This window comes from Mesoplodon mirus (genome assembly GCF_964341445.2).
Source record: "Mesoplodon mirus genome assembly, chromosome: 8".
NCBI classification, from domain to species: domain Eukaryota; kingdom Metazoa; phylum Chordata; class Mammalia; order Artiodactyla; family Ziphiidae; genus Mesoplodon; species Mesoplodon mirus.
In genome coordinates, this window is record NC_138984.1 from 52,955,510 (window position 1) to 52,983,201 (window position 27,692).

General features: G+C 37.8%; 1 protein-coding gene across 1 annotated transcript in view; it reads right to left on the reverse strand.

The window, feature by feature from the left end:
- The window catches only part of ZRANB3 (zinc finger RANBP2-type containing 3), a 254,833-nt gene that overhangs the window by 37,491 nt on the left and 189,650 nt on the right, over positions 1-27,692 (reverse strand). The window contains exons 9-12 of the mRNA XM_082631346.1: positions 14,952-15,071; positions 11,964-12,083; positions 8,578-8,757; positions 7,594-7,746 (exon numbers count right to left, since the gene is read on the reverse strand). Coding sequence (XP_082487472.1) covers positions 7,594-7,746; positions 8,578-8,757; positions 11,964-12,083; positions 14,952-15,071 — 573 coding nt within the window. The remainder of the gene's footprint in view (positions 1-7,593; positions 7,747-8,577; positions 8,758-11,963; positions 12,084-14,951; positions 15,072-27,692) is intronic.

Sequence of the window (27,692 nt, forward strand, 5' to 3'; positions counted from 1 at the left end):
TTCTTTTCATTCCACAAATAATTGTTGATCCACAATGGGCTAACTCTAATGTATCTAGTATAGTTTGGCAAGGTTATGAAGGTACACTTTGCAGCAAAAAGGCCTGAGTTCAAATCCCAACTCTGCTACTTACTGGCTGTATGAACTTGGGCAGGCAATTTAATCTTTCTGAGCTTTAGTGGGGGCACGGTAACAGCATCTGCCTTATGGTGTAGCTGTGAAGGTTAAATAAGGTCATGAGTGTTAAGGGCTTGGCACAGTGGCTATGGGGAATACTCAGTACATGTTAATTATTTTCACTGAGTGAACTGAAGTCATAAAGGTAAACAAGAAAAATGCCTAATAACAGCACTATATGATGTAAGCTGTGACAGAGATATTTATGTCTCTATCCATAACAATGAGGCTACCCTCTTGTCCTTATTATTAGGCAATTATGCAAACTAATTACATCATGTTTACATAATGGTTTGAATTTTAAAATACATATTAAACAAATATTCTAATTTAAGATGTGTTTCCTTCAAGAAAGTAGTGCTTTAGCATACTGAGAAACAAGAGATTTTGGATAAGAATGATTTATACTTCATGAATATAGAGCTCCTGTGGTCAACCTACTTTTTGCTGTCACCGTTTTTAAAAGTAGACAATATGTGGGAAACAAGGTTATTTTTTATATGTATGAGAGAATTTCTTATTTGCGCTTCTTAGCTCACAACGAAACAAACATTTTGTACAATGTTGGCATTTAATAAAAAATGTTAAGTTTGTTTTTGAATTTTTGGGGCATATTTTTAAATTTCACAGTGTGCTTAAGAGTTCTCATTTTCAGGGACTTCCCTGGTGGCTCAGTGGTTAAGAATCCACCTGCCAATGCAGGGGACATGGGTTTGAGCCCTGCTCTGGGAAAATGCCATATGCCGTGGAGCAACTAAGCCCGTGCGCCACAACTACTGAGCCCGCGTGCCTAGAGCCGGTGCTCTGCAACAAGAGAAGCCACCGCAATGAGAAGCCCACGCACTGCAATGAAGAGTAGCCCCCGCTCGCCACAACTAGAGAAAGCCCGTGCACAACAACAAAGACCCAATGCAGCCAAATACGTAAATAAAATAAATAAATTTTTACAAAAAGAGTTCCTTTTCAACTACATAGAACTTTTTTTCAGCAGACCAGTAATCATCCTGTATATTTTTAATGCAAATATGGGTGTTTCAAATGTAAATCTGCTTTGGGTGAAGAATGTTCTAGGTGGTCTTGAGGACAGCAGACCAGGGGACTTAAGGATGATTATGACAGAGAAAAGGCAGGGTGTGAGCCAGGTCAAAGATGTAAGTACTACCACAAGGAAAGGAAGATTAGACAACCAGGGAGAAGCTAGTGAGAAGAAAGGAAAATCGGGAGATAATTGAACTAAAAGCCTACAAAATGAAAACAGCTGCTGAGGGAAAGCAGAGACCAGTGTGGCTAAATTTGGGAACTATCTAGAGATCTGTTCCAAAATGGAAAAGAGAACTACTGTCTGAAGTAATGAAATGGAAGCAGCTCTGGCTCAGCGAGATTTGGAGAAGAGAAACCAAGCAGAAAGAAGATTTATCCTACGCAGGAGCTGGACTTGTTACCCATATTAAGTTAGAGTCCTTTCTTTTGCTTATCTATGAATCTCTTACACACCAAGTTTCTCTTCAGATACATTATTTTTTATATATATAAAATAAATGAAAGGGACCTCAGAATCCATCTAATGATCTAGGGACTTAAATGGCTGCATAAATGCTGCTGCTGGCTCTTATCCATTATGGGCCAAAAGAGGACCGGAAAAGGTCCTAAAGAGGTTAACGGAAGGGCCCAATTTCCCACAGCTATGGCTAAAAGAAGGGATACCCCTGAGATGATGGCAGGAAAAAATGAAAATTAGAGAGGCAGGCTTCCTATTTGAATACTCCACTCATTCAATTTTATTCAGAAACAGCCTTTAATTACTTGGAAATGACAATATAGACTAATATAGCTCATACCTTTCTCTCCTTCCATCTGGAGATGCCCTACTTTATCACTCCATGGAAGCCAATGTAGGAAAATCAAAACACTGCAAAACCAAGAGTACTTAGAAGCCATGCACATTCCAACGCAGAATAAAGGAAGAAGCTTGAGAAAGTGGATCGCATCTGAGACAGTCACCCTGGTGATGGACTCCCAGGCGGGACTGGTTACTGAAGGGATAGCCACCTAGGCTTTCCTTGTGGTGGTGGAATTATTTCTTTTCATTTGAGTTGGACTTCAATTTGAGCTTCATTTGGGTTAATAAATACTGCTTTAAAAATGTAAATATATCTAGGATGGGTAAAGAATTGTGACTCATACATTTGTGTGATTAATTCCATGCAGGGTGTTATTTAAATACTTAACAACAGCTACAGCAGGGGTATGAACCAGACTCCTAGAGGCCCAAGCTGTGCAGGATCACGAGGAGGTCCAGGAGGCCCTAGCAGTGGGGTGAGGGAGTACAGTGAAGGGACTGAAGAAGTGGCTATGTACCTTTACCAAAATACTTAACATTTAACAGCCAGTACACCTATATCCATATATACTGGTAGAGTACTAGCCCCAGTTCCAAACTTTTTTTTTTTTTTTTTTTTGCGGTACGCGGGCCTCTCACTGTTGTGGCCTCTCCCGTTGCGGAGCACAGGCTCTGGACGCGCAGGCTCAGCGGCCATGGCTCACGGGCCCAGCTGCTCCGCAGCATGTGGGATCCTCCCGGACCAGGGCACGAACCCGTGCCCCCTGCATCGGCAGGCGGACTCTCAACCACTGCGCCACCAGGGAAGCCCCATACATTTTTAAAATCCCAATAAATTAGCTGAGTTATGTGACAGACAGAGAATTCTGATTAAGAGAGGAGGGAGACAAAAATAATGCCGTTCTGAATGAACCCCAGGGGACAAATAAGGCAGGAAAGAACAAAACTAATATAAAAATTTTTTTCAGGAAAATATTCTCTCATCTTCTTCCTAACCAGAGGTCTCTCTGTCCCCAGGACCCATAATCATACTAATATTAGCTCTAGGTTAATTCACAGAAAACAATTTGCCAAAAGCCCATATGCTGAAAGCCAATCCACCTGAAACCCAATTCACTGAAGACCAACTTGCCAAATTTACCACATTTATTGGCCTTCTAAAAATCATTTATAGAGTCCACAGCATTTTGAATGTGATGATACTGGGAGGGTTAAGAAGACTATGGGGAACTAGGGACCCAGGGACCTGGAGTCTCCAGACTCTTTCTGCCTCAGTTCATCCTCTCTCTGCCCTGCAGGCTCACTCTCCGCGCCCCGGTCTCCTCCTGTTTGAGCCTCCTGGTCTCTTTCTCTAGAGCTGACGGCCTGGGCTGAGCCATGCACTGACTAACACATAGTCTGTTCCTCTGGCCTTGGAAGGTCCCTCTTCTTTGCCCCAGCTTTAACCTCCAGCTGCAGCAGCCAGATGCCAGGACAGAGATAAAATGAACATTCCTTAAAATGATGACACTACAGAAATATTCATAAGCTGTTAAAAACCATCCAATTAGAACTGTTATCAACATTTTAGTTAAACAAGTTTTTGATGACAATGGGCAAAATTAGTTAATTTGGCAAAGTTTAATCAGCAAAATTGGAAGTATCCTAAAAGTGCTAAATGTAGGCAATTTTTTTAAAAGGCTTTAAAAAAGGATCTGAAAGACATTATTATAGATAGAAAAATTCCCATAGGAAATGCTGAAATTCTGGAAACATTCAAAAGAAAAACATGTTGGTTAAATTTCCTTAGGACCTCTCAACAAATTCAACATTTCTTAAGATGCATGAAGCCAGAGGGTATAAAGACAAACCGATGAGCAGCGACCTCACCTAAGGTCCTTTAAAACACACTTCACATCCTGGCCAACAAACAAAGAAACAAAAACAAATACAAAGCAAAACAAAGCAAACTGAACAAATGGTCTCCACATTACAAGATTCCAGTTTATATAAAACCATCTGTGTAAAAGACATGCATTGAGAAATCTGTGCAAGGTAACACTGAACTATGAAAGATAAACACCTAATTTAGGAAAGCAAGATTTGGTAAGGGTGACTAGGCAATTTTTTTTTAAACTTTGTACACAGATATACATTTTTCTTCAGAGACACTTAAAAACAATAAACATGTATAAATGTGGGAAGATGTGTTTCAAGTTCTTAATATTTATCTTAGAAACGCACTCAGACATAGTTCAACAGGGAATTTTAGAGAAAGAACAGCTACAAATCATGGTTTTAGTTATATATTTTTTAAATACCTAGGATATCGATTTTTATAGACCAAAATATAATATAATAAGCACTACTAAAAGAAAAGTTTTTAAAATAAAAGAAAAATGTCTTAGAAATAATTCTTCTATTTTTTTTTAGCAAATTTGACAGAATGGCATTCTAGTATTCTAGAAAAGAAAAATGTACTAGCCCTCCAAATAGGATACATAAAAAACTTAGTAAGATTCCACATAAAACACATGTTTTTATGGAACTAAACTTGACATTAAAATTTTAATTTTGCATTATGAGAAAATGTGTACAGACTTCAATTTCATTCCTATAATATCTGATCAATTCTTTCAAAAATTAAAATTAAACTCCCCATAACTCTCACACTATATTGATCCAGAAGGGCTAGGAAAAAAGCAGACAGTTTGAATGACTATAAGCTTCTCTATTATTTCTTATTCAGTTTATATATGGCCTCCAAAAAGCATTTGTTACTGTACAGAGAATATAGCAAATATTCATATACCCACCATTCAAAATTTATAAGTACTAATATTATAATATTTACTTCTGATACTTTTTTAAAATAAAAGAAATAAAATATTTCTGATAAAGATGCTACCACATTTTTAGTCTTCCCAGACCCATTCTCCTCCTGTTCCAGAGGCAATAAATTTATTATGTATTCTTCCAATCTTTGTTTATATATCTTATTACATATATATGTATTCATAAATACATAATATTTGTGTGTATGCTCTGCATTTAAAAAACTAACATTATGTTTTCAAAATCTGATCATGTTAATGCATATAAACCTAATTCATTCATGTTAACTTCTAAGTAGTATCTTATGACAATTTATGTAGCCATTCTCCTACTGATAGGCATTTTGGTTGTTTCCAATTTTTTGCATTCTAAAAAATGACTTGGTACACATCCTTATACATGTACCCTTATACACATACAGGAGAATATATCCCTAGTAATGGAATTGTTTGGTTGTAGGAATGAGGTACCACCTCACACCAGTCAGAATGACCATCATTAAAAAGTCTACAAATAAGAAATCCTGGGCTTCCCTGGTGGCGCAGTGGTTGGGAGTCCGCCTGTCAATGCAGGGGACGCGGGTTTGTGCCCCGGTCTGGGAGGATCCCACGTGCCGCGGAGCGGCTGGGCCCGTGAGCCATGGCCGCTGGGCCTGCGCATCCGGAGCCTGTGCTCTGCAGCGGGAGAGGCCACAACAGTGAGAGGCCCACATACCGCAAAAAAAAAAAAAAAAAAATCCTGCAATCCCACTCCCAGGCATATATCTGGAAAAGACGAAAACTCTAATTGGAAAAGATAATGTACTCCAATGTTCATAGAAGCACTATTTATAAGAGCCAAGATACAGAAGCAATCCAAATGCCCATGTTTAAGAAGATGTGGTATATATATACAATGGAATACCACTCAGCCACATTAAAAATGAAAAAAAGAATGAAATAATGCCATTTTTAGCAACATGGATGGACCTAGAGATTATCATAGTAAGTGAAGTAAGTCAGATAGAGAAAGACAAATATCATATGATATCACTTATATGTGGTATATATATATGTCACACAAATAATACATATATATATACACACACACAAATAATGCTGGAGCGGGTGTGGAGAAAAGGGAACCCTCCTATACTGTTGGTGGGAGTGTAAATTGGTGCAGCCACTATGGAAAACAGTATGGAGGTTCCTCAAAAAACTAAAAATAGAGTTGCCATATGATCCAGCAATCCCACTACTGGGCATATATCTGGAGAAAACTCTAATTCAAAAAGATACATGCACCCCAATGTTCATTGCAGCACTACTTACAATAGCCAAGACATGGAAGCAACCTAAGTGTCCACTGACAGAGGAATGGATAAAGAAATTGTGGCATACACACACACACACACAAACACACAGTGGAATACTACTCAGCCATAAAAAAGAATGAAATAATGCCATTTGCAGCAACGTGGATAAACCTCGAGATTATCATACTAAGTGAAGTAAGTCAGACAGAGAAAGACAAGTATCATATGATTATCACTTATATGTAGAATCTAAAATATAATACAATTGAACTTATTTGAAAAACAGAAACAGACTCACAGATAGAAAACAAACTTATGAATACCAAAGGGGAAAGGGAGGGAGGGGAGGGATAAATTAGGAGTATGGGATTAACAGATACAAACTACCATACATAAAATAGATAAACAACAAGATCCTACTGTATAACACAGGGAACTGTGTTATTCAATATTCAGTATCTTGTAAGATCCTATAATGGAAAATAATCTGAATATATATATATATATATATATATATATATATATATATATATAACTGAATCACTTTGCTTTAGACCTGAAACTAACACAATATTGTAAATCAACTATACTTCAATAGAAAAACCCCCAAAACAACAACAAAAAAACCAAACCAAAACATAAAATAAAGGAGCTTCCACTAACCAGATCTTTAAAAAAAAAAAAAAGGCAAAGTTTATAACACACTAAATAATAATAATAGAATGCCCATGTTCATAATGATATTTTTTTTAAATGAGAAGCTTTTCTTCACAGAACAGCTAATAAATAAAGAAGCAATAATGGAATTGGAAAAAACACTATTTCAAAACTGGTTCAGGCAAAGATCAATGAATGCTAAAACCACTGTGTGAAAGGTTTGGGGAACAGGATAGTCACGTGATCTCAAAGTATCACACCATAGGTTACATACTAATTGTAAAGAGAACAGGGTACCCTTATGAATTTGTCTTATTTTGGTGAAGGTAGTTTCTTTTCATGTTTTTTTCTATTCTGGTCTCTGATACTCACATTGTTTGCCTATTTTTCTGTTGGCTTGTTTGCTTTACTAATTGAATTGTATAAATTCTTTACATACTTTTGGACACTGTAATGCAAATATCTTTACTGAGTATGTGACTTGTGTATGCTACTTTTTGTGGCAAATTTAATACATCTTTCCCTACCCTCAGGGTCACAGAGATAGTCTCCCATATTTTCTTCTTAAGGCTGGATTCTACTTAGCTTGTTTTTTTAAGGACATGAACAGTAAGCACTGATCTATAACTGTTGGAAGATACAAACCACTGTTGCAGCCTCCTTATATCAAAGTCATCTTTTAGTTCTTAAAGTTTTTCCACCTTTATGCGGAGGCTCCTTTCAATAGCATGAATTGAAAATTGCTATTTAAAACAATATATGATAAAGTTATATATTAAAAAAAATTGAAAAGAATGTCATATAATCTTACATGAGTGAACAACATTTCATTCCTGAGCTCTTCAGACTTTTCATTTGGAGTCCAAGCTTCAGCAAACTGCAGGAAATCCCATTTTTCCTTATCACCCTCCTCAGCCTGAAGTTTTTCCTTCCTACCATTCAGTGTGCTCCCCGTAACCTGAGCCTGTAAGATGATAAAATGCATGAATTTTACAACAGGTCACCTCACAGCTGACATTTACTAAGTAGTAACTTGATTTTGCATTTAAATCACAAGCAATCCAATAAAGAAAATCTTACTGTTTCAACGTATCAAGGGCTTTAGTAATATAATTATTTATAATTACAACCAAATTGCCAAGTCAATGATTCTTATGCTTAATAAGGAAAAGGTTAACTAGAGAAGCTATACTATTTGCTTTTCTCATAAAAACTTTTATTCTAATATTTATAAACTTTGAAATTGAATATACATATGATTGGCCATTTTGAATATCTATACTCAGTGCTTGAAAGCCATCCTCTAGACCTTAGTCAAGTCCTTTCTATAAACATCCCTCAAGGCTAGGGAGAAGAGACAGCTGAGTGGACAGAGCAAGCAACATCCCTAATACCTTTTCTAGAATCCGGGTATAGGCTGTCCTCTGTCCAAAATTTAGCCCGGAACTCAAAAATCCTGTTGAAAAAGGGTTTATTCTTAGCTTACAAAAAGCTAAGGGGTTTGAAAGCATTTTAGTTCCTTACTAGCTCATCCTCCCCTAGCTGCTAAAATGGTAGAAGAAGGGCTTGGAAGACAATAGGAACACACATAAATTCATGTCTGTCTCTCATGACCGAGGATAGCAGGTAGAGTACTACCAATTGAAGCCTTTTCTGGACTTGGTCCCTATCAACATCAATATCTCAGTGTACTTCGATATCCTTTGCCTGAAAACACTAAAACTCAGCCTCTTAACTCATGCAGGCTATGGGTAATAATGAGTAAGTGGTAAACTGGTTTAAATTCAAGCTTTACCTTGCGATTCAACATTCCCCACATAAGGGTGTCTAGAGTCCCATTTGCAATAAGGTAGTGAATATTCACAGAACTGCACTGTCCAATCCGGTGAGCACGGTCTTCTGCTTGTTTTATGTGTCCAGGGTCCCAGTACAACTCAGCAAATACAACATGAGTTGCAGCAGTAAATGTCAAACCCTAAGCGAAATAAAGTGAAGAAACTGAGATGCAAATAAACTGAGAATTTAGCATAGAGCCATATATAATAAAGTCTTTGAGTATGTTCAATGGACAAGAGAACACTGAAGGACTTAAAAACAAAGGAGTCTTTCATTTTAAGCCAAATTAAGAAAATTTAATTCATGAAAGGCAAATGAAGACTGCTTATTGCAAGATAGCCAGGTGAACTACAAAGAACACATTTAAAAGGTACTTCAATATTTCAAAAGTCAGTTTAATGGATACATATATAAACAAAATCACTTTGTCCTCTGATGAAGACTTGATTCACAATAACACTGGAAAATCTAATAAAATACATTATAAATGAGAATATAATTTCTAACACATGGTATCCATGGCAACTATGACAGCAATGGCATCCTCTATTCATTTAATTCATACTGCTGTTCTATAAAGCAATAAAATCATGTCTACAGTCACACTCTTTTCTTTCTATGGAATTTCTCATGTTGCATCCCAAAGACTGACATTTACTGACTTGTATCTTGATGTATAAATAAAACACAATTGCATTTTTGTGCAATTGCATTTTATATCAGTTTGAAATAGTGTAACATTAAAAATATGAACTAAATCTTGTTTTACAATTAGTATATGAAATAATGAAAATCTCCTCAAACTAAAAATGTGTCAAAAAATGCATGACTTTAAAGTGGAGAGGCCGAGCGAAATGTGGACCATAATTACGCTATTGCCACATAGTAGTAAGTGATATTAGGTGGTCAGCAGAAATACCTACTATACTTTGGAAGTGTCATCTAATCCAATCTATGCTGTTGTTCACGTGTACTGGAACTTCTGTAAGTGACTTTTGTGACTGCTGTGCTGTTATTTTGATATGTTATTTTAACTTGAAATATTTTTATATCACATACCATCATACTAGTATTCATTAAATGGTGGCATCAGTTCTCAAGCTGAAGATCAACTACTTTGGAACAGAACTTAGAAGTAATAAAAACATGGAGAGAGTCAAATAAACACCACGCTAAACTGTGCTGCTATTTAGGATATAAAATGCCACACATATTGAGAGATAATGCAGAAAAATTAAGTATTATTGATATTTAAAGATGGACACCTTTAAGTGTGTAAAAAGTATCATATGACCATACAAGAATCCATGTTGACGTTGGCAGGATCAACGTCACACAAAGATGCTACTAAATTGGACTTCCCTGGCAGTCAGTGAATAAAGTTCCGCACTTCCACTGCAGGGGTGTGGTTTGATCCCTGGTCGGGGAACTAATATCCCACCTGTGGCGCTGCATGGCCAAAAAAAAAAGATGCTACTAAATTACAATGGAAGAGTCACAAACCTCCAAAACAAAGCCCCTTCTACAATACCTTCCTTTATTGCTATGAAGATATTAGTATTCAAGTATATGAGTTTTGAACTATACAAGGTCTTCAGGAGTACAGCCTTGAATAAAATGTGAGTGCCTTGCAAAATCTTAATTTCCGAAAGTCTTTTATCAGGTCACTCCAAGATTCTCCTACCCAGCTTCCTCCTACTTATCTTCTCCTGACCTATCAGTATTCCATTTCTACTTTTAAGCTCTTTTTGATGATATTCTCTATGGCTGAAATATTCTAACAGACATAAAACTAGATTACTGGAAACTTAATCCAACATGAGGAAAGTGTTGAGACAACCCTCTTTTTGGCTAGAACTCCTAGTGAGTTAGTTCTAGAACTTCTTCATCCTCATGGATTCTCTCTATATATACAATTTTATGTACATCAATTAGCTCGGTAAAAGGAGAACTTTGGTCCTGGTCCGGATTCCAGAATCCACAGAAGCTGCCAGATATGCCATATAGCAGGTTGGATATTTAACAGCAATATGCTCAATTACTTTTCCCTACGTTAAATATCCTGGCTTAGACATTTATATAAAAATATTTTAGAATGTTAGTAAGAAAGACATCCAGAAGGATCCCCTCTTACATAGGGTGGCAGAGACTAATATCTCTTCTTTTCTTATTCCTTTGTAATGTGACACCTGATGTTTAATATGACTAATTGGAATAACGGTTAATTTCTCCAACTTCCCTTGAAGTTAGTTGTGGCCCTGGGACTAACTGCAGGCCAGTGAGATATAGCATGCCTTTCTCCAGTCAACTGCCTGGATCGCAGATATGATGGATAAGCTCTAGCAGCCCTCTTAGATGGAAGCAACCTAAATGCCCATCGACGGACGAATGGATAAAGAAGGTGTGGTACATATATACAATGGAATATTACTCAGCCATAAAAAGGAACGAAATTGGGTCATTTGTAGAGACGTGGATGGACCTAGAGACTGTCACAGAGAGTGAAGTAAGTCAGAAAGTGGAAAACAAATATCGTATATTAATGCATATATGTGGAACCTAGAAAAATGGTACAGATGAACTGGTTTGCAGGGCAGAAATTGAGACACAGATGTAGAGAACAAACGTATGGACACCAAGTGGGGAAAGCCGTGGGGGGTGGGGATGGTGGTGTGATTGGGCAATTGGGATTGACATGTATACACTGATGTGTATAAAATTGATGACAAATAAGAACCTGCTGTATAAAAAAAATTAAATTAAATTAAATTAAATTAAAAAAAAGAGAGATATCTGCTAGGAGTGGTAAAGCAGAAAACCAGAAGGGGCCTAAGTGCTAAGAAACTACCATGCTAGCCTTAGACTGCCTATATCAGAGAATAAAACTTTGTGATTTAAGTCATTCTTAATTTGGGTTTTCATTTACTTGCAGCCAAACCTAATTCTAAAGGACAAACCAAGGGCACTCCATTAAAAGTTCAGAAAGACAGAAGAGTTCTTTTCCCTCAGGCCACCTTGCCTCACAGACTCTGATGAAAACAACCAAGTCAGATAAGTGCTATAAAGAAAGGGATGAGAAAAGTCTACGCAAATTCAAAGGAAGGAAAAGATCATGGAAAAGTATTATAATCACATTAACTATATTCTTTTAGGAAATTCTCTCCTTGAAAATTTAGGAAGCTTAGTCAGAGGTGTTGAGGTCTCCTTCTGTTACACTTTCTAGCACTCTCCAAAGTAGAATGAATATTTATCACACCAGATATAAAGTTATAGTTATGGTTAATCATCTTGACATTTTCATCATCTCAACAATTCATTATCAAATTTAGACCTGAAACTTCTTACCTGACCAGCAGCCTGAATGCTTAGGATAGCCACACGAGTCCCAGGATCCTTCTGAAACTGATTAACCAGATGTATTCTTTCTGAAGATGGAACACTTCCATCAATCCTAATGTAACGAGTCTACCACCAACAACAAGGGAAATGGCAAAATTAGGACAAGCTCCTATGCATCCATCTTATTATACATATTTTACAGCTTATTTTTTTTTTTTTGCTGTACGCGGGCCTCTCACTGCTGTGGCCTCTCCCGTTGCGGAGCACAGGCTCCGGACACACAGGCTCTGCGGCCATGGCTCGCGGGCCCAGCCGCTCCGCGGCATGTGGGATCTTCCGGGATCGGGGCACGAACCCGTGTCCCCTGCATCGGCAGGCGGACTCTCAACCACTGCGCCACCAGGGAAGCCCTACAGCTTATTTTTATGTTCACATAATAAAATAGAAACTGGTGAAGATGACAGGTTAGTAAATGTTACACAAGAAGAATTTTTTTTGTTTTTACTAATATCATAGTACTTTATTTGTTGTTTGATAGACAGTTGTTTCCAGTTCTGGGGTATTGCAAACTGTGCTGCAGGGAATACCTTCACAGATGTCTCTGTCCCTTTGTGTTCCTGTGTCAGTTTATCTGAAGTATGTATTCAGGAGTAGAAGTTCTGGATCGATTTTAAATGTTATCCCTTCCAAGGCAGTCTCCCAACCAGATGATAGTGCCCAAAAAGTTGTTGCTAAGAAACGGCACAGAAGGCGTCCCCAATGGTGTTGACAATGAGTGGGAGTTGGTCTAGCTGGTGTCAGGACTTAATGAAGCTCAGGGTCTTGATGTCTCATCACAGAAAGAATTCAGTGAGAGACAAAGTGATAGGCAAGAAGCGGATTTATTCAGAGAGAAACACACTCCACAGACAGAGTGTGGGTCATCTCAGAAGGTGAGAAAGGCCAATACAAGAAGAATCTTAACCAGATTTCTTAATAGCTTCTTATAACAATTTTGTGTTTTTAAACCTTTTAAGCTACTTGAGAGTGGGATCTATGTCTAGTTCATCTTCATAACATCAACGCCAAGTGTGATGCCACAGATATAATAGGAGCTCTATAATCATTACTGGATTAAGCTAATGTTGTTATCAGTAACATTCTATGTAAATTAATAAGCAAACTTTAAATCATGGATCAGACTAATTCTAAAGTAACAGGATGACTAATTCTAAAGTAACAGGATCACTAATTCCAAAGTAAAAATAAAGTCAGACATGTGAGAAAAGAAAAAGAAGATTCTGCCCATGTATTAGGGATTCATGAAGAGTAGTCCTGAAATGTCGCAACATTAACTGGGAAAACATTTTTTTTAATGTACCATTTGAGTTCTCTTTTCTCGCATTATTAAACTTAAAAGAAATATGTGACATGGTCATCTCCACTGAGGCAGGGAACCAAGACACCCAAATACATTTTTACAAAGTGAGGAAACATCAAATGCTAAACTGAACAGTGCTATCTTTTAAGAACTATGTGAGTTGAGAAAAAGGAGCAATCAGTGTGTTAGAATAGCTAAAAAGAACTTATTACTCAACTTTGTAAAAACAAATATAAGCCCTGAATTTCAAATTGCCTCATTTTTATATGCACTTTTATGGAAAATGTTGCCTTAAACAGTTGAGACATACAAATACTCAGTTTTATAAGGGAATCATCAAGTTAATCATTAAATAGAATGCCCCTTATCAACTTTCTATGTCTTCACAAAACAGATGTAAATTGACCAGTGATCCACTTAATATCCATCAAGGGAGATTCTGAGGGTCTTTCTAAAGAAAACACATTGTCAGGCTAGGGAGAGTTTTACCTACGTTTTTAACTCTTAGTGACACTAAATGGGATTCTAAACATACCAGTAAAGTGGGAGTGGGAAGAGACACACTTGGAAAAGATTCCGGTGGTTTTAAGGTGTAATGAATCAGAATTAAAAATCTAACATTACTGTTCAATCATTTAAAATTTATTTCTAAGGCTAATTAACTCTTCTTCAGAGGGTGTTTCACAGATACTATGTGATAATGATAAAGCATCTTTTAATACACAGCACTTTACTATATCATATTATCATAAATCTTTCTATGAAGAAAACACTAGAATTACATCTTTGGTAATGTTAATGAACATATTAGCAAATGCTTGAATATGTATACAGAGTTTTACAAAAATATGGCTTTATTCCTCCCTTTAAAATATCTACCTGCACAGGCAAGTGGTTCTGCTGCTACATGTATATTAAGCTCATATAATTTGTCAGGAACTTTCTCTGGCCGATTCAGAGCATCTCTGGAAGCCCTTAGCACATATGACAGGTTTACACTGGATATAACCAGGTTTACACTCTGAAAGAAAAAATGGCAGATGCTGTGGCCGATAGGGCTGTTGGAAAACAAGGTGGACGGAAGAGAATGCAGTGAGGCCAGCAGGTTTGGTGGCGCTTACCTGGGCATATGTTTCAAACCCACCTACACTAAATCTTAATAATCATATTCTATAGAGTAGGCTGCCTGCAAGTTTAAAAGGTATGACTGCAGCTGGGCACTAAAATTGGCTGAAATCGTTCTTTTTTCCCCCTCAAAATCACGCACATTCTAAGGCCACCATGTTGGTAAACAAAAAATTTTAACTGCCTATACCAATCTCAAATGGTCCAGTAACAAAATCAGAATTCACATTATAGCCTATCAAGGCAGCATATTTTAATCAATCCAGATAATTTGATCAGTGGAAAATTATGACTGGTATAAAAGGGAAAACTTAATAGTATATTATCAATACAACGGAAACATAATATTAGTATAATCTGCAATAAAAATACATAATAATAATTTATAGATATTATACCAACCCATCATCTAAAGAAGGCAAAAAAGCTCAGTTATAAAACTACAATTGATGTTTAGTATATTAAAAACTGCATTCTAAGAAGTATTTTATAGATAAATGGTAACATACCTTGTTTTCTATGACGGCCTCTGTGCAAGCTTGGAGCATGCTTAAATGATGTGCAAAAACCAGAAATTTAAGTGAATCATTCTGAAGCATCATCTTAATATAATCCTTTACAGCACCTGCCTAAATATTAAAAGTTAAACCTTATTAATGTCATAAAAATGTTTATTAAAAAATCATGTCACTTTCTTTAATAAAGCAAGAAAAACTTGGAAAATCAGTAAGTTTCTATGAACTTTTAATTGTTTTGTTCTCTAGGTAGCCTTAAGTAGAAGCCCACAAGTAAAGGAGCACACAGAAGAACAGGGACAAGAGAGGGAAAAAAACTGAGAAGTTAAACAAGAGCAAGATAAGAATTAGATTTTAAAAAACAAGACAGGGAAAGAGTCTCAAAGGAAAGTAGGTAGTCAAGTTGGTTGTGGCCAGGAAGGGGTTGGTGGTTTTGTTTAGAAAGTAATTTTCAAAAAAAGCTCATATAGGGACTTTCCTGGTGGTCCAGTGGGTAGGGCTCTGCCCTCCCAATGCAGGGGGCCTGGGTTCAATCCCTGGTCGGGGAACTAGATCCCACATGCATACTGCAACTAAGAAGTCTGCATGCCGCAACTAAGAGCCTGCATGCTGCAACTAAAGATCCCTCATGCTGCAAGGAAGATCCCACGTGTTGCAGTGAAAACCTAGTACAGTCAAAATAAATAAATAAATTTTTTTTAAAAGGGCTCATATAGAGGACTAAGTGGAATAGAGTGAAGGAGAAAATGGAAGATAAAAAGTCAAATGACATTTTTTTGTGTGTGGGAAAGACTGAAAAAGAGTAAGAAAGCTGGGCTGAAGTTTAAAGATTATGAAAAGTTAGGCTATTCATTTTTTTAAAGTAAGAAACTTAGGTAGATTTACAAATAGGCTGTTGAAGGTGCAGAAAGGCTAAGAGAAATGGAAAATGAGGGGATTTAGCTTGCCTCTAGGATGGAGAAGGTCTCAGAAGAGGCTGGAGTAATGAGATTAAGAGCACAAGAGGGAGGTCTGAGAGAACAGGGAGGGATACAAAAAAATTGTGAGGTAGAAGGGAGAAAATCAAACAAGTTCACACTGAATAGGGTTTTCTTAGTTAACTTGAGGCCAGGTTACCAATTAAGAGTAAGAAATCAATATGAGATGAATTAAATAGGAGTTAAATTTAAACTGGATAGCATGAATTAAATTTAAAACATGAATATAGTGTCTCTTAACTGAAAAACTAGTTAGACATTTTGGGAAAAGATAGCAGGCTGAATATATTTAACCTCCACTCCTTCTCAGTGCTATATTTAAATGATAGAAAAATGTATAGAGAAAAAGAAAATTGGAGACAGATCAATAGCAACAAAACTTTGGAAGCTAAAAAGTAGACAGATGCCTGGTAACTGATTAGCCAACCTGACAGTTCCTAAGCTGCCAGTATGGAGTGTTGAAAAGTACCTTATTTAAAATGGAGTGATCTGAAAGTGATCAGGAAATGTCACCTCTAGAAGTGAGGATGGGGGTGTGGCTAAAACAGGAGGATTGTTTTAAAGATTGTTTAAGTAGCTGAATATGTGCAACACTGATCCATATCCTTTCTCTACATAGTCCACATAATAGATGACTTCCCAATCCATCCTGGCAGAAAACTATAGATTTATTTTCTGGAAAGGGCAAAATAGAGGGTATCTAGATGGAGGAATCCTACACTGATGGTGGTCATCCTGCAAAAATCATGGGAATTAAATGAAAGTTACATAATAAAGGCTGAGATCCCTCCCCCTCCCCCTTCTTATCCCCAAGGTTTCCAAAACAGACAAACAGGCTTATGTCCTGTAGGCAGGGGAGCAGAAACATATAAAATGATCCTTTTCTAGAATATCTGACCAAAGGCAAAAGACTAAATATATTGATATTGGGGTTCCTCAACAAGACATCCCAATCATATCTTTTTATTGAAGGCCACAGTTTACAAGACATATCCACGAAGAGCTTCTAGTCAGCATTTAATGTCTTACTTGTAAATATAAGCAAACAACCAAGGATCACCAGACATTTATGGAAAGCAACCTATATGAACAGATAAACTATGCAGAGAGAGGAAAAAAACTAGAAGAGATGACATTTATAAAACAAGAACAGGATGCTACAAAAAAGGGAAGAGTTGGGGGGGTGGGGTGGGGGGAGTACTCTTGAAGAGTAAAAATATAGTAGCAGAAATTAAAAATGCACTGGTTACTAAGCTAAGAAAATCTTCCAGGAAGGAGATGGAAAAAATACAGAAAATATAAAATATAAGAAAATTATAGGACCAGGCCATGAGGGCAATATATGAAAAATAAAAGTTCCAGAAAACAATACAGAAAAAAGGAAATAATAAAAAAAATTAAGAATATTTTATAGAACTTAAAGCTGTAAGTTTCCAAAATGGAAACTGCAAAATGCGCACTGAAGATCCTTCACAATGGATGAAAATGGACCCAGAGTGAGGCCCATCATCATGAAATTTTAGAACACTGGGAACAAACAAACAATTCTATAAGCTTCCAGAGAGGGGAAGAATAGATTTCACGAACAAAACAAAATAAAAAATTTGAATTGCATTGGATATCTCAACATCAGTACTGAAAATTTTGAGAGAAAGTGATTTCTAACTAAAAATTTATGTCCAGCCAAATTAAAAATCAGTTATAAAAGTAGAACAAAGGCATTTTCAAATATGCAGGGGTTTCAAACAATTCACCTCCAATATACGCTTTCTTGGGAGGCTACTAGAGAATGTGGTCCAGCCAAACAACGGAGTAAACAAATAAAGAAAGTAATATATATGTAAAAAAAGAGGTAATTCAGCACACAGGAGAAATAAAGAAAAACCCCTGGATGAGAGCTCTGCAACAGATCCAAAGAGCAATGGTCTAGACTCCAGCTGATCAAATGCTGCAGGGAAAATTTGCTTAAGAAGATAAAATTAGGGCCTCCCTGGTGGCGCAGTGGTTGAGAGTCCGCCTGCCGATGCAGGGGATACGGGTTCGTGCCCCGGTCTGGGAGGATCCCATATGCCGCGGAGCGGCTGGGCCCGTGAGCCATGGCCGCTGGGCCTGCGCATCCGGAGCCTGTGCTCCGCAACGGGGGAGGCCACAACAGTGAGAGGCCCGCATACCACAAAAAGAAAAAAAAAAAAAAAAAAAAAAAAGAAGATAAAATTAATGCAATTCTAATGTTTAAAGGTACTGAGAGAAGACTGAACGACTAAGGTAAAGTTTGAGGATGAATTAGTGAAAATGAGTTGTAAAAGAAGAAAGAAAATATCCATAGTATATCGAAAGTATATTACATGGTTCATCTGTAAATATTACAAACATGGTTCTAATAATATACATGGTGAATAGTGATCAAGCCAAAATTAGTATACATTTCTATAAAATCAGTAAAACTGTATCTCTTCAACTCTTTCTGTTGATAGATTGATCTGTCAATCTATCAATCTACTTACCTCCCTACCTATCACTTTGTTAGAAGAATGGGAATAGGGGAAAGGTCTGGGTGTGAGGGTGGGGCTGAGGGGTGAAAGAGCTAAAATTTTATCTTCCATATTGGGAAGCCAATAGATGACAGCTAAAATTACAAAGCAAGCAGTAATACACACCAAGAAGCAAGATAAACACATTGCTGAGGGATTTGAAGTAAATCCCCAAAAAATCAGCTAAAAGAAAAGAAAGTGGTTGCCTCTGGGGAGTAAGTTTAGGGGACCATTACTTTTTGAAATGTCTATTTCTTCTCGTTAAATTATGATCATATGTAGCTTTGATAATAACTAAAAAAATTTTAAAACGGGGGCATTTTAAAATTGAAAAATACCTATTTAAAATTCATGCATATGACTATGAAGTCACAAGATTGATTCTGCAAGCTAAATTTTGTATGTCTAAGTTTTCTAAACAATAAAAATTCACACAATGAGACTGGAGGCTGTTAAGAACTTTAGCCTTGGACTTCAGTGCCTCAGAAAGTGGAAATGAAGCCCTCTCAAAATAAGGAGCTATAAATTCCAGATATGTTGCCATGGTAACTGAACCACTTTAATAAACTGCATGTTTGCCTAAATAGCTATATTTATTGTGATAAGCCTTTCAAAAAGTACATATCAAGTTGGAGTATTTTTAAGGTACATTCATTTACCAGCCACTGAAGACTTACAAACTATATAATCACTGTACCCCTAGTCTCAGATGCATTCCCCACCTCTTCACAAGCAAGCTGTTTCTGCCAGTCTCCTCCACTAACATCAACCCCTCCGCAGTACAACCAGAAACTGCTCATGCCAAAGCTCAAGCCCCCGCTCCCTATTCCTTCCAATCACAGGTTCAGAAAGGCTTATGGTTACTATTAATATAAAGTTCAATTATATAAAGTTCAATGGCCTAAACAGTCTCTCGGGACTAACCCGTTAACTTAACCATCATTGTGACATTGCTTCCTAGGAGGGAATGTGTTTGGAGAACCAAAACATCTACGTAACAAAGGAACTTCGGGATTCTCTTAGGTTCTTAAGTTGGGGACTGCACAGGTTTGCATTTTAAAATTAACTATACATGCATTTCCCCAGTTCTGATTCTATTCTAAATAAAACAGTCACTGCATTGTCATATTTTAAGTTATCTGAGCAGAAATTTGCTTTTAAAGTATTATATAGGAATGGCAGGTTCTGTTAATGGTCAGCATTTTGATTATACTGGTTCAGGTTTTGTAGAAGCTGCCATGTTCACAATTCCATCTTATTTTACTGAAATTGGTCTGTTGGTACGGTGTCTGTGAGTCAAAGTTCTAATTTAAATAATTAATGAAGACTACACACTACATCTCATTTAAAGAAATGCAGAAATAGAATATGTTGTACAATTTATTTTTAAATTTTTTTTCAGTGAATAGGTGTACATCATATTTTGAAGTAAAAGTAGTTAAAGAAAAACCTACATTGCATTAAAGACCTGATGAAAGGTACTTAAAGTTGTCAGCCTTTAATCATAAAATAAGACAGAGAAAGAGTGAAAAAAAAAAAAACAAAAAACACCACCAAACTGGAGCTAGGACAAAGACTTTCTCCTTGACTGAACTTCAGTTACGCTTCTCTGAGCCCTGTTTTTGACTAGGCCTCAACTTTGGCCTTCTGTCTTACCCTTGCCAGGCCCAGTCTTCGCAAGAATCCTGCTAAGTCAGTTTATCAAGAATGCTCCCACCCTTGACACCTGATCGACTCTTGGTATCTGATCAAGTTCCTCATCGCCACTTTTGATAGCTAATTCCTTTGCCTTCTTTTAGCAAGAAACCTATTTTGGCCTTGGTTTCAATCTGACAAGTGCAGACAACCCTGCTGCAAGGAGCTCTAGAATCACCGGTTATCCAAGTAGGAGAGGAGTGAGTGACCAAAGAAACCATAACTGATTTAATGAGCCATTCATAGTTTCACTGTACCAGCCTGCGTACTTAGACATGCATAGTTTAGTCTTCCAGACAAGCATATGCTGCTGGCAGGAGCAACCAGTTTAGCAAGAATCCCCCTACCCTTGATGTCTCCTCTTAGTAATTTTCCATCCACCAACCTCTTCATCCTGCTTATTGGCTATAAATCTCCACCTCTCCCTGTGTTCAGCGATGAGTGATCTCTCTCCTCAACTGCAGTAGAGTTGACTCCAAGTCTTCCTTACTGTTTTAACAAGGATCAGAAAAGAAGCTTCTCCTTAAGTTTTGAAGTCCTCAGGCCCCAGACTAAACGGCAGTTCTCTTTAGATATCTGGTGGGCACATACTTTAAGGACAACTCTTTAAGCCCTTACTAGTCAACAAGAGGTGAATTGTGATAGGTCTAAGCAAGCCTAGCACTTTCATTCCCCCTGCAAGTGATTCTGACTAGTAAGAAACATGGGAAGTTTGCTGGAGGCTTCAAAAAAATCCTAACTGACAAAAGGGACATTATGGAAAGCTCTTCCTTGCTTTGGACATTATGGCTTGCACTTGATACCAGGAATTGCAGCGGTCACCCTGAGGCTACTTATGGAGGCTGTTGATGAAAGCAGTGAATAGCCTTTAGTATATTCAGAGTTGTACATCCTTCACCACAATTTCAGAATATCTTCATTACCCTGAACAAAATCTTTCATCTCTTAGCAATCACCCCACCCCCACTGCAGGTCCCTGGATCACCCCTAGCTCTAGGCAAACACTAATCTATTTTTTGTCTCTATGGACTGGACTATTTTGTTTTTTTAATAAATTTATTTATTTATTTTTGGCTGCGTTGGGTCTTCGTTGCTGCCTGCGGGCTTTTCTCTAGTTGTGGCGAGCGGGGGCTACTCTTTGTTGTGGTGCGCGGGCTTCTCATTGCGGTGGCTTCTCTTGTTGCAGAGCACAGGCTCTAGGCACGTGGGTTTCAGTAGTTGCAGAACATGGGCTCAGCAGTTGTGGCTTGCAGGCTCTAGAGCACAGGCTCAGCAGTTATGGCACACGGGCTTAGCTGCTCCGCAGCATGTGGGATCTTCCCGGACCAGGGCTCGAACGCATGTCCCCCGCACTGGCAGGCGGACTCTCAACCACTGTGCCACCAGGGAAGCCCGACTGGACTATTTTGACATTTAATATAAGTGGAATCACATAATATGTGGTCTTGTGTGACTGGCTTCTTTATTAGCATAATGTTTTAATCCACTTTGTAGCATTTTTCAGTGGTTAATTTCTTTTTTTTATTGCCAAATAACATTCCATTGTGTGGACATACCACATTTTATTTGTCCATTCATCAGTTGATATCCTCTCTGTCTCTTTTATTTTTATAATTTATTTATTTTATTTTATTTATTTTTGGCTGCGTTGGGTCTTTGTTGCTGCACACGGGCTTTCTCTAGCTGCGGCAAGCGGGGGTTACTCTTCGTTGCGGTGCGTGTGCTTCTCATTGTGGTGGCTTCTCTTGTTGTGGAGCACGGGCTCTAGGCACATGGGCTTCAGTAGTTGTGGCACGCGGGCTCAGTAGTTGCGGCTAGTGGGCTGTAGAGCGCAGGCTCAGTAGTTGTGGCACACAGGCTTAGTTGCTCTGCAGCATGTGGGATCCTCCCGGACCAGGGATCGAACCCGTGTCCCCTGCATTGGCAGATGGATTCTTAACCACTGCGCCACCAGGGAAGTCCCACCTCTCTTGTTTTTATTCACTTATCTATTTCACCTTATAGTGTTTCTTACTAATTTATTTGTGATAACTTACCTTTTATCCTTTAAAATGATCTTAAATGAGGAAAGGAAAGTAACAAGTAAAAGAGAACATGCATTGCTTATTCACCTCCCTACTTGCCCTGCAGACCATCACAAAGAAAGGCTAGCAATTTGTCTTCTGCTATCCCTTTCCCCCTGCCAATGGTTCTTAATTTAGAAACCATTCCATCAACCTGAAAAAATATTTTCAAATCTGGTAGAAGACAGCCTTCAGGGGAAAATGGTCATTCCATACTCTATCAGTGTTCTGGACATTTTTACAGAGCCCCATGACAAAATTTCCTCATAGAAAACTTCCAAAGATAGTTTGGGTGAACTATTAGAAGCGTGATCTTCTTATCTCTAGGCATGCTTATGAACCCATCTGTAAATAGAAATCTAACACTTCTAATACATCTAATCTTTTGACACTGGCCCAGTTTTGCAAGCAGCCCATTTTACACTGAGAAACAGAAGGGCTACGATACTGTATGTAAGAAGCGAGTAACCCCAACTTAATACCTTAGCCAACACAATTTTACAAAAGAACCTGAGATCCTAAACCTTTCCATAAAACTTTTTGGAACAAGATATAATAAAGCAATTGTTCTACCTAATCATTCTATCTAATCTATCTATCTATCTGGCAAGGATGGATGAGAGAGAACATTCCCAGGAATAACCTACTTCATTGGGTTAACCAAATTTAGACAAAGTTAGAAAGTAAAGGCAATAGTATTAGGAACATAAGTTACCTCATAAAGGTTGATTTCATGTGAATTTGATCATAAAAGTCATTGATCAAAAGAGCTAATCTAATTCTTTAAAAACTGAATCAATTTTGAGAAACATTCTCAATTTCTTTCTAAATTCCATCCATTGATCATGTCAATAAGGTTATCAACTTTGTACAACTAAAGTTAAGCATGAATAAATCTTCTTTGGGTGTTTAAAATGATAACATACAGAATGTATAGACTTCTAAATTCTATATCTTCTTTCTCCATGCCTGTACAGGGATGCTAAAAAATCACTAAAAAATCACCGGGAAACAGGAGTCACCATAAACCCATGGTCACCGACAAATATTAAATATTCTGCTATCCTAGTAGAATGATGGGTAAGTGCACGTACTCTGTAGCCAAACTGTTTATGTTCAAATCCTGCCTCCGTCATTTACAATCTAAGAGTCCCTGAGCAAGTCACTTAAACTCTGTGCCTTGTTTCCCCAACGTATAAAAGGGGATAAAAATTACTTACTACCTTTAGAGTGGTAAGAATTAAATGAGTTAGTGCATAAAATATGCTTGGAACAGTTGGCATGTGGTAACACTGTAAAAGTGTTAGCTCTTATTATTACTATATTCCTCCAGTAAACTGCAAAAACAATTTCAACCTTTGCCACTTTGTTTGAAATCAGAACCTATGCCTCTTAGCTCTCAAACTTCCCACTGCCCAGAGAAAACAGAACTCATCATGTGAGAATTCTCTTACCTTTCCTTACTTTTACTCATCATCACTTCCTTTCCTTTTGTACAAGAGAGGTATTTCTTCTCTTCTCTAAGGCAAATCTCTCCACCTGTGATCCAGACTTAACCATTCCTACCATCCCCAAAACCTAAACCACTCTTCCTTCTTCCGCATCTTTACTAAAGCCTTCCTCCATTCTACATAGCCACGTAGCTAACATACCATCTCCTTCCTGCTCTAAAATGATAATATCATTGTTTTATTTGTCCTTTATTATTACTGACCATCTCCTTACTAATAAACAGGGGCCTACAGTACCCGGTTCAGAGCCAGACACCCTTTCCTAAACAAAAGAATTGGCTCAGGAAGAGGCACCCTAGTCTCACGACATCCCAGTCCCTGTGTGGCAGGGAACATTGCAGTGACCTCATTATACCTTACTGCATATTATAAGTAGGATTCTACCTGTTTGAGCGGCTGAGGCAACACAGCAAACAGAAAATGTGCTTTGTGTTGTTGTTTTTTTTTTTTTTTTTTTTTTTGCAGTACGCAGGCTTCTCACTGTTGTGGCCTCTCCCGTTGCGGAGCACAGGCTCCGGACGCGCAGGCCCAGCGGCCATGGCTCACGGGCCCAGCCGCTCCGCGGCATGTGGGATCTTCCCGGACCAGGGCACGAACCCGTGTCCCCTGCATCGGCAGGCGGACTCTCAACCACTGCGCCACCAGGGAAGCCCGTGCTTTGTGTTTAAAGCAATTTGCCTGTGCAAAGTTTTTAAGGCACTAAGAAATGCTGCCATCCCCACAGTGACAGGAAATTTAAAATTATGGGTTGACTTAATCAATTTCATAGAAAAATAACTGGCATTTCTCTTAAAATGGTTTTCTCTAAAAATGAGACATTGTTACAAAGTACCAGAAAATAACCAAGAGTTCACATACAACTTACATCTGTTTTTTTCTAGGAGAGTATTAGGCTGATCCTAAATCTAAAGAATCTGTTCAAGACTTGTGGTTGCCAAGGGGAAGGGAGGGGATAGGGGAAGGATGGATTGGGAGTTTCGGACTAGCAGATGTAAACTATTATATGTAGAATAGATAAAGAACAAGTTCCTACTGTGTAGCACAGGAAACTATGTTCAATATTCTGTGACAAACCATAATGGAAAAGAATATAAAAAGGAATGTATACATATATAACTGAATCATTGTGCTGTACAGCAGAAACTAAAACAACATTGTCAATCAACTATACTTCAATTAAAAAAAAAGAATCTGTTCATTTTCATCGATTATATTCTCAACAAATATTACAGAGAAATAAAAATAATGTTATAGAGGAAGAAAAGTAATTATAATTATCTGAGATCCTTCAGTAACTGACTTTGTACTAGCAACATTTATTATTTTATGGTCTTTTCCTTTGTTTAGTGTTTATCATCATTTACTGCTTATCATTATCATTAAATTTCTTATTAAGAAATATCTGAAAAAGAGATCTCAATAATGTAAAAACAAACATACTTAAAACTTATACAGCCTCTATCCCCCAAAGAAGTACAAGTACTTAATCTCAAAAGGCAGAACAGCATAAATGTTTATACAGCACACGGATGACATGTCAACACCATTATATAGTATCACACTGTATATATGAAAAATTATCATATTAATATGACCTAATTTGCTGACATGACCTAATTTGAAACACTGACACTGTATTCCCATCTGCCTAAGACATTGCAGGATATAAGAAAAAGAGAAAAGATGAGAGCAGACAAAGAAACCTAACCTGGAGATCTATAAAACTAGGATAGATGGAGACCCATTTGTCTGGAAGACGTTATGCATAACTCTGCCTGGAGTAAAGTAAGAGCGGATGACCCACAGAGGTCCTTTCTAGCCCTAACCACAATGAACGGACAGTGTTACAACAGTGATATAGATGGATGTGGGAAGTACTTGCTTCCTCAGAAGATCTGACAAGAACAAGATTTTACACTTTACGTGTTATTTATTATGAAGTTATAGCCTTTAAAAAATTAAATATCACAAATCATGAAGAGTTTGTTTTACTTTAGGTAGTAATTAAGTATATGGCTCTAAAATTGCATATCCTGGGGAATTCCCTGGTGGTCCCGTGGTTAGGACTCCCTGCTTTCACTGCTGAGGGCCCGGGTTTGATCCCTGCTCAGGCAACTAAGACCCCACAAGCCTCGTGGAGGGGCCAAATAAATAAATAAAATAATAAAATAAAATAGCACATCCTATAAGTATACTCACACAAATGCATTTACTTGAAAACTCATTATTTACTTTAAATGTTCCTTCTTACTCTCATTAAGATTTTCAAATTTATATAAACTATCATTCGATAGTTCTAATTATCCTTAAATTTCTCGACTTAATTGTTCAAGTGATTCAATAAAAAGAAAAGCATTTCTGATATGATGCTGCAGAGTACAAACCAAATCTTCTATTACCTCATAGCTCTAGCCTTGCTGAACTTGGAACAGATTGTACTGAATGGGGAACTACGCAGAAAAGGTATCTCCTGTTTTTCCCAGTCTCCGTGAATGGCAGAAACATGAACCCAGTTGGCCAAGCAAAAAAATCTAGATTCTATTTTTACCCTCTTCTCCATATTCAGTCGAACACCAATGTCTTAATATATTTTGAATTATTCTTTCTTTCCAATTAAGATGTGGTACAGCCACTACCCTTGGTTCAGATCACCTAGGTGACCAGTGCGGCATCCCAACTGGATTCCCTGCCTACAGGTTTATTCCTTCCAATGCATTCTCCACACACAGGCATACCTTGGAGATACTGCAGATTCAGTTCCAGACCACAGAAATAAAGCAAATATTACAAGAAAGTGAGTCACATGAATTTTTTGGTTTCCCAGTACGTTAGAAAGTTATGTTTAAACTATGCTGTAGTCCAGGAAGTGTGCAATAGCATTATGTCTAAAAGAATGATGTACATACCTTAATTTAAAAATACTTTATTGCTAAAAGATGCTAACCATCTGGGCCTTCAGCGTGTCATAATCTTTTTGCTGGTGGAGCATCGTGCCTAGATGTTGATGGCTGCTGACTGATCAGGGTGATGGTTGCTGAAGGCTGGGGTGGCTGTAGCAGTACCTTAAAATAACACTGAAGTTTGCTGCATTAATCGACTCTTCCTTTCACAAACAATTTCCTTGTAGCATGCAATGCTGTTTGATAGCATTCTACCACAGTAGAAGTTCTTTCAAAACTGGAATCAATCCTCTCAAACTCTGCCATTGCTTTATCAACTAAATTTATGTCATATTCTAAATCCTTTGTCATTTCAACAAACTTCACCAGGAATAGATTCCATCTCAAGAAACCACTTTCTTTGCTTATCCATGAAAGTAACCCCTTTCCACTAAAGTTTTACCATGAGATTGCAGCAATTCAGTCAGATCTTGAGGCTCCACTTTTAATTCTAGTTCTCTTGCTATTTTCCACCGCATCTGAAGTTACTTCCTCCACTGAAGTCTTGAATCCCTCAAAGTCATCCAGGAGGGTTGGACTCCAACTTCCTTCGAACTCCTGTTAATGTTGATATTTTGACCTCTTCCCATGAATCACAAATGTTCTTAATGGCATCTAGAACGGTGAATCCTTTCCAGAAGGTTTTCAATTTACTTTGCCCAGATCTAAATGAGGAATCACTATTTATGGCAGCTACAGCCTTATGAAATATATTTCTTAAAGAATAAGTGTTGGGCTTCCCTGGTGGCGCAGTGGTTGAGAGTCCGCCTACTGATGCAGGGGACACGGGTTTGTGCCCCGGTCCGGGAAGATCCCACATGCCGCGGAGCGGCTGGGCCCGTGAGCCATGGCTGCTGAGCCTGCGCGTCCAGAGCCTGTGCTCCGCAACGGGAGAGGCCACAACAGTGAGAGGCCCGCGTACCGCAAAAAAAAAAAAAAAAAAAAAAAAGAATAAGTGTTGAAAGTTGAAATTGTTCCATGATCCATGGGGCTACAGAATAGATACTGTGTTAGCAGGC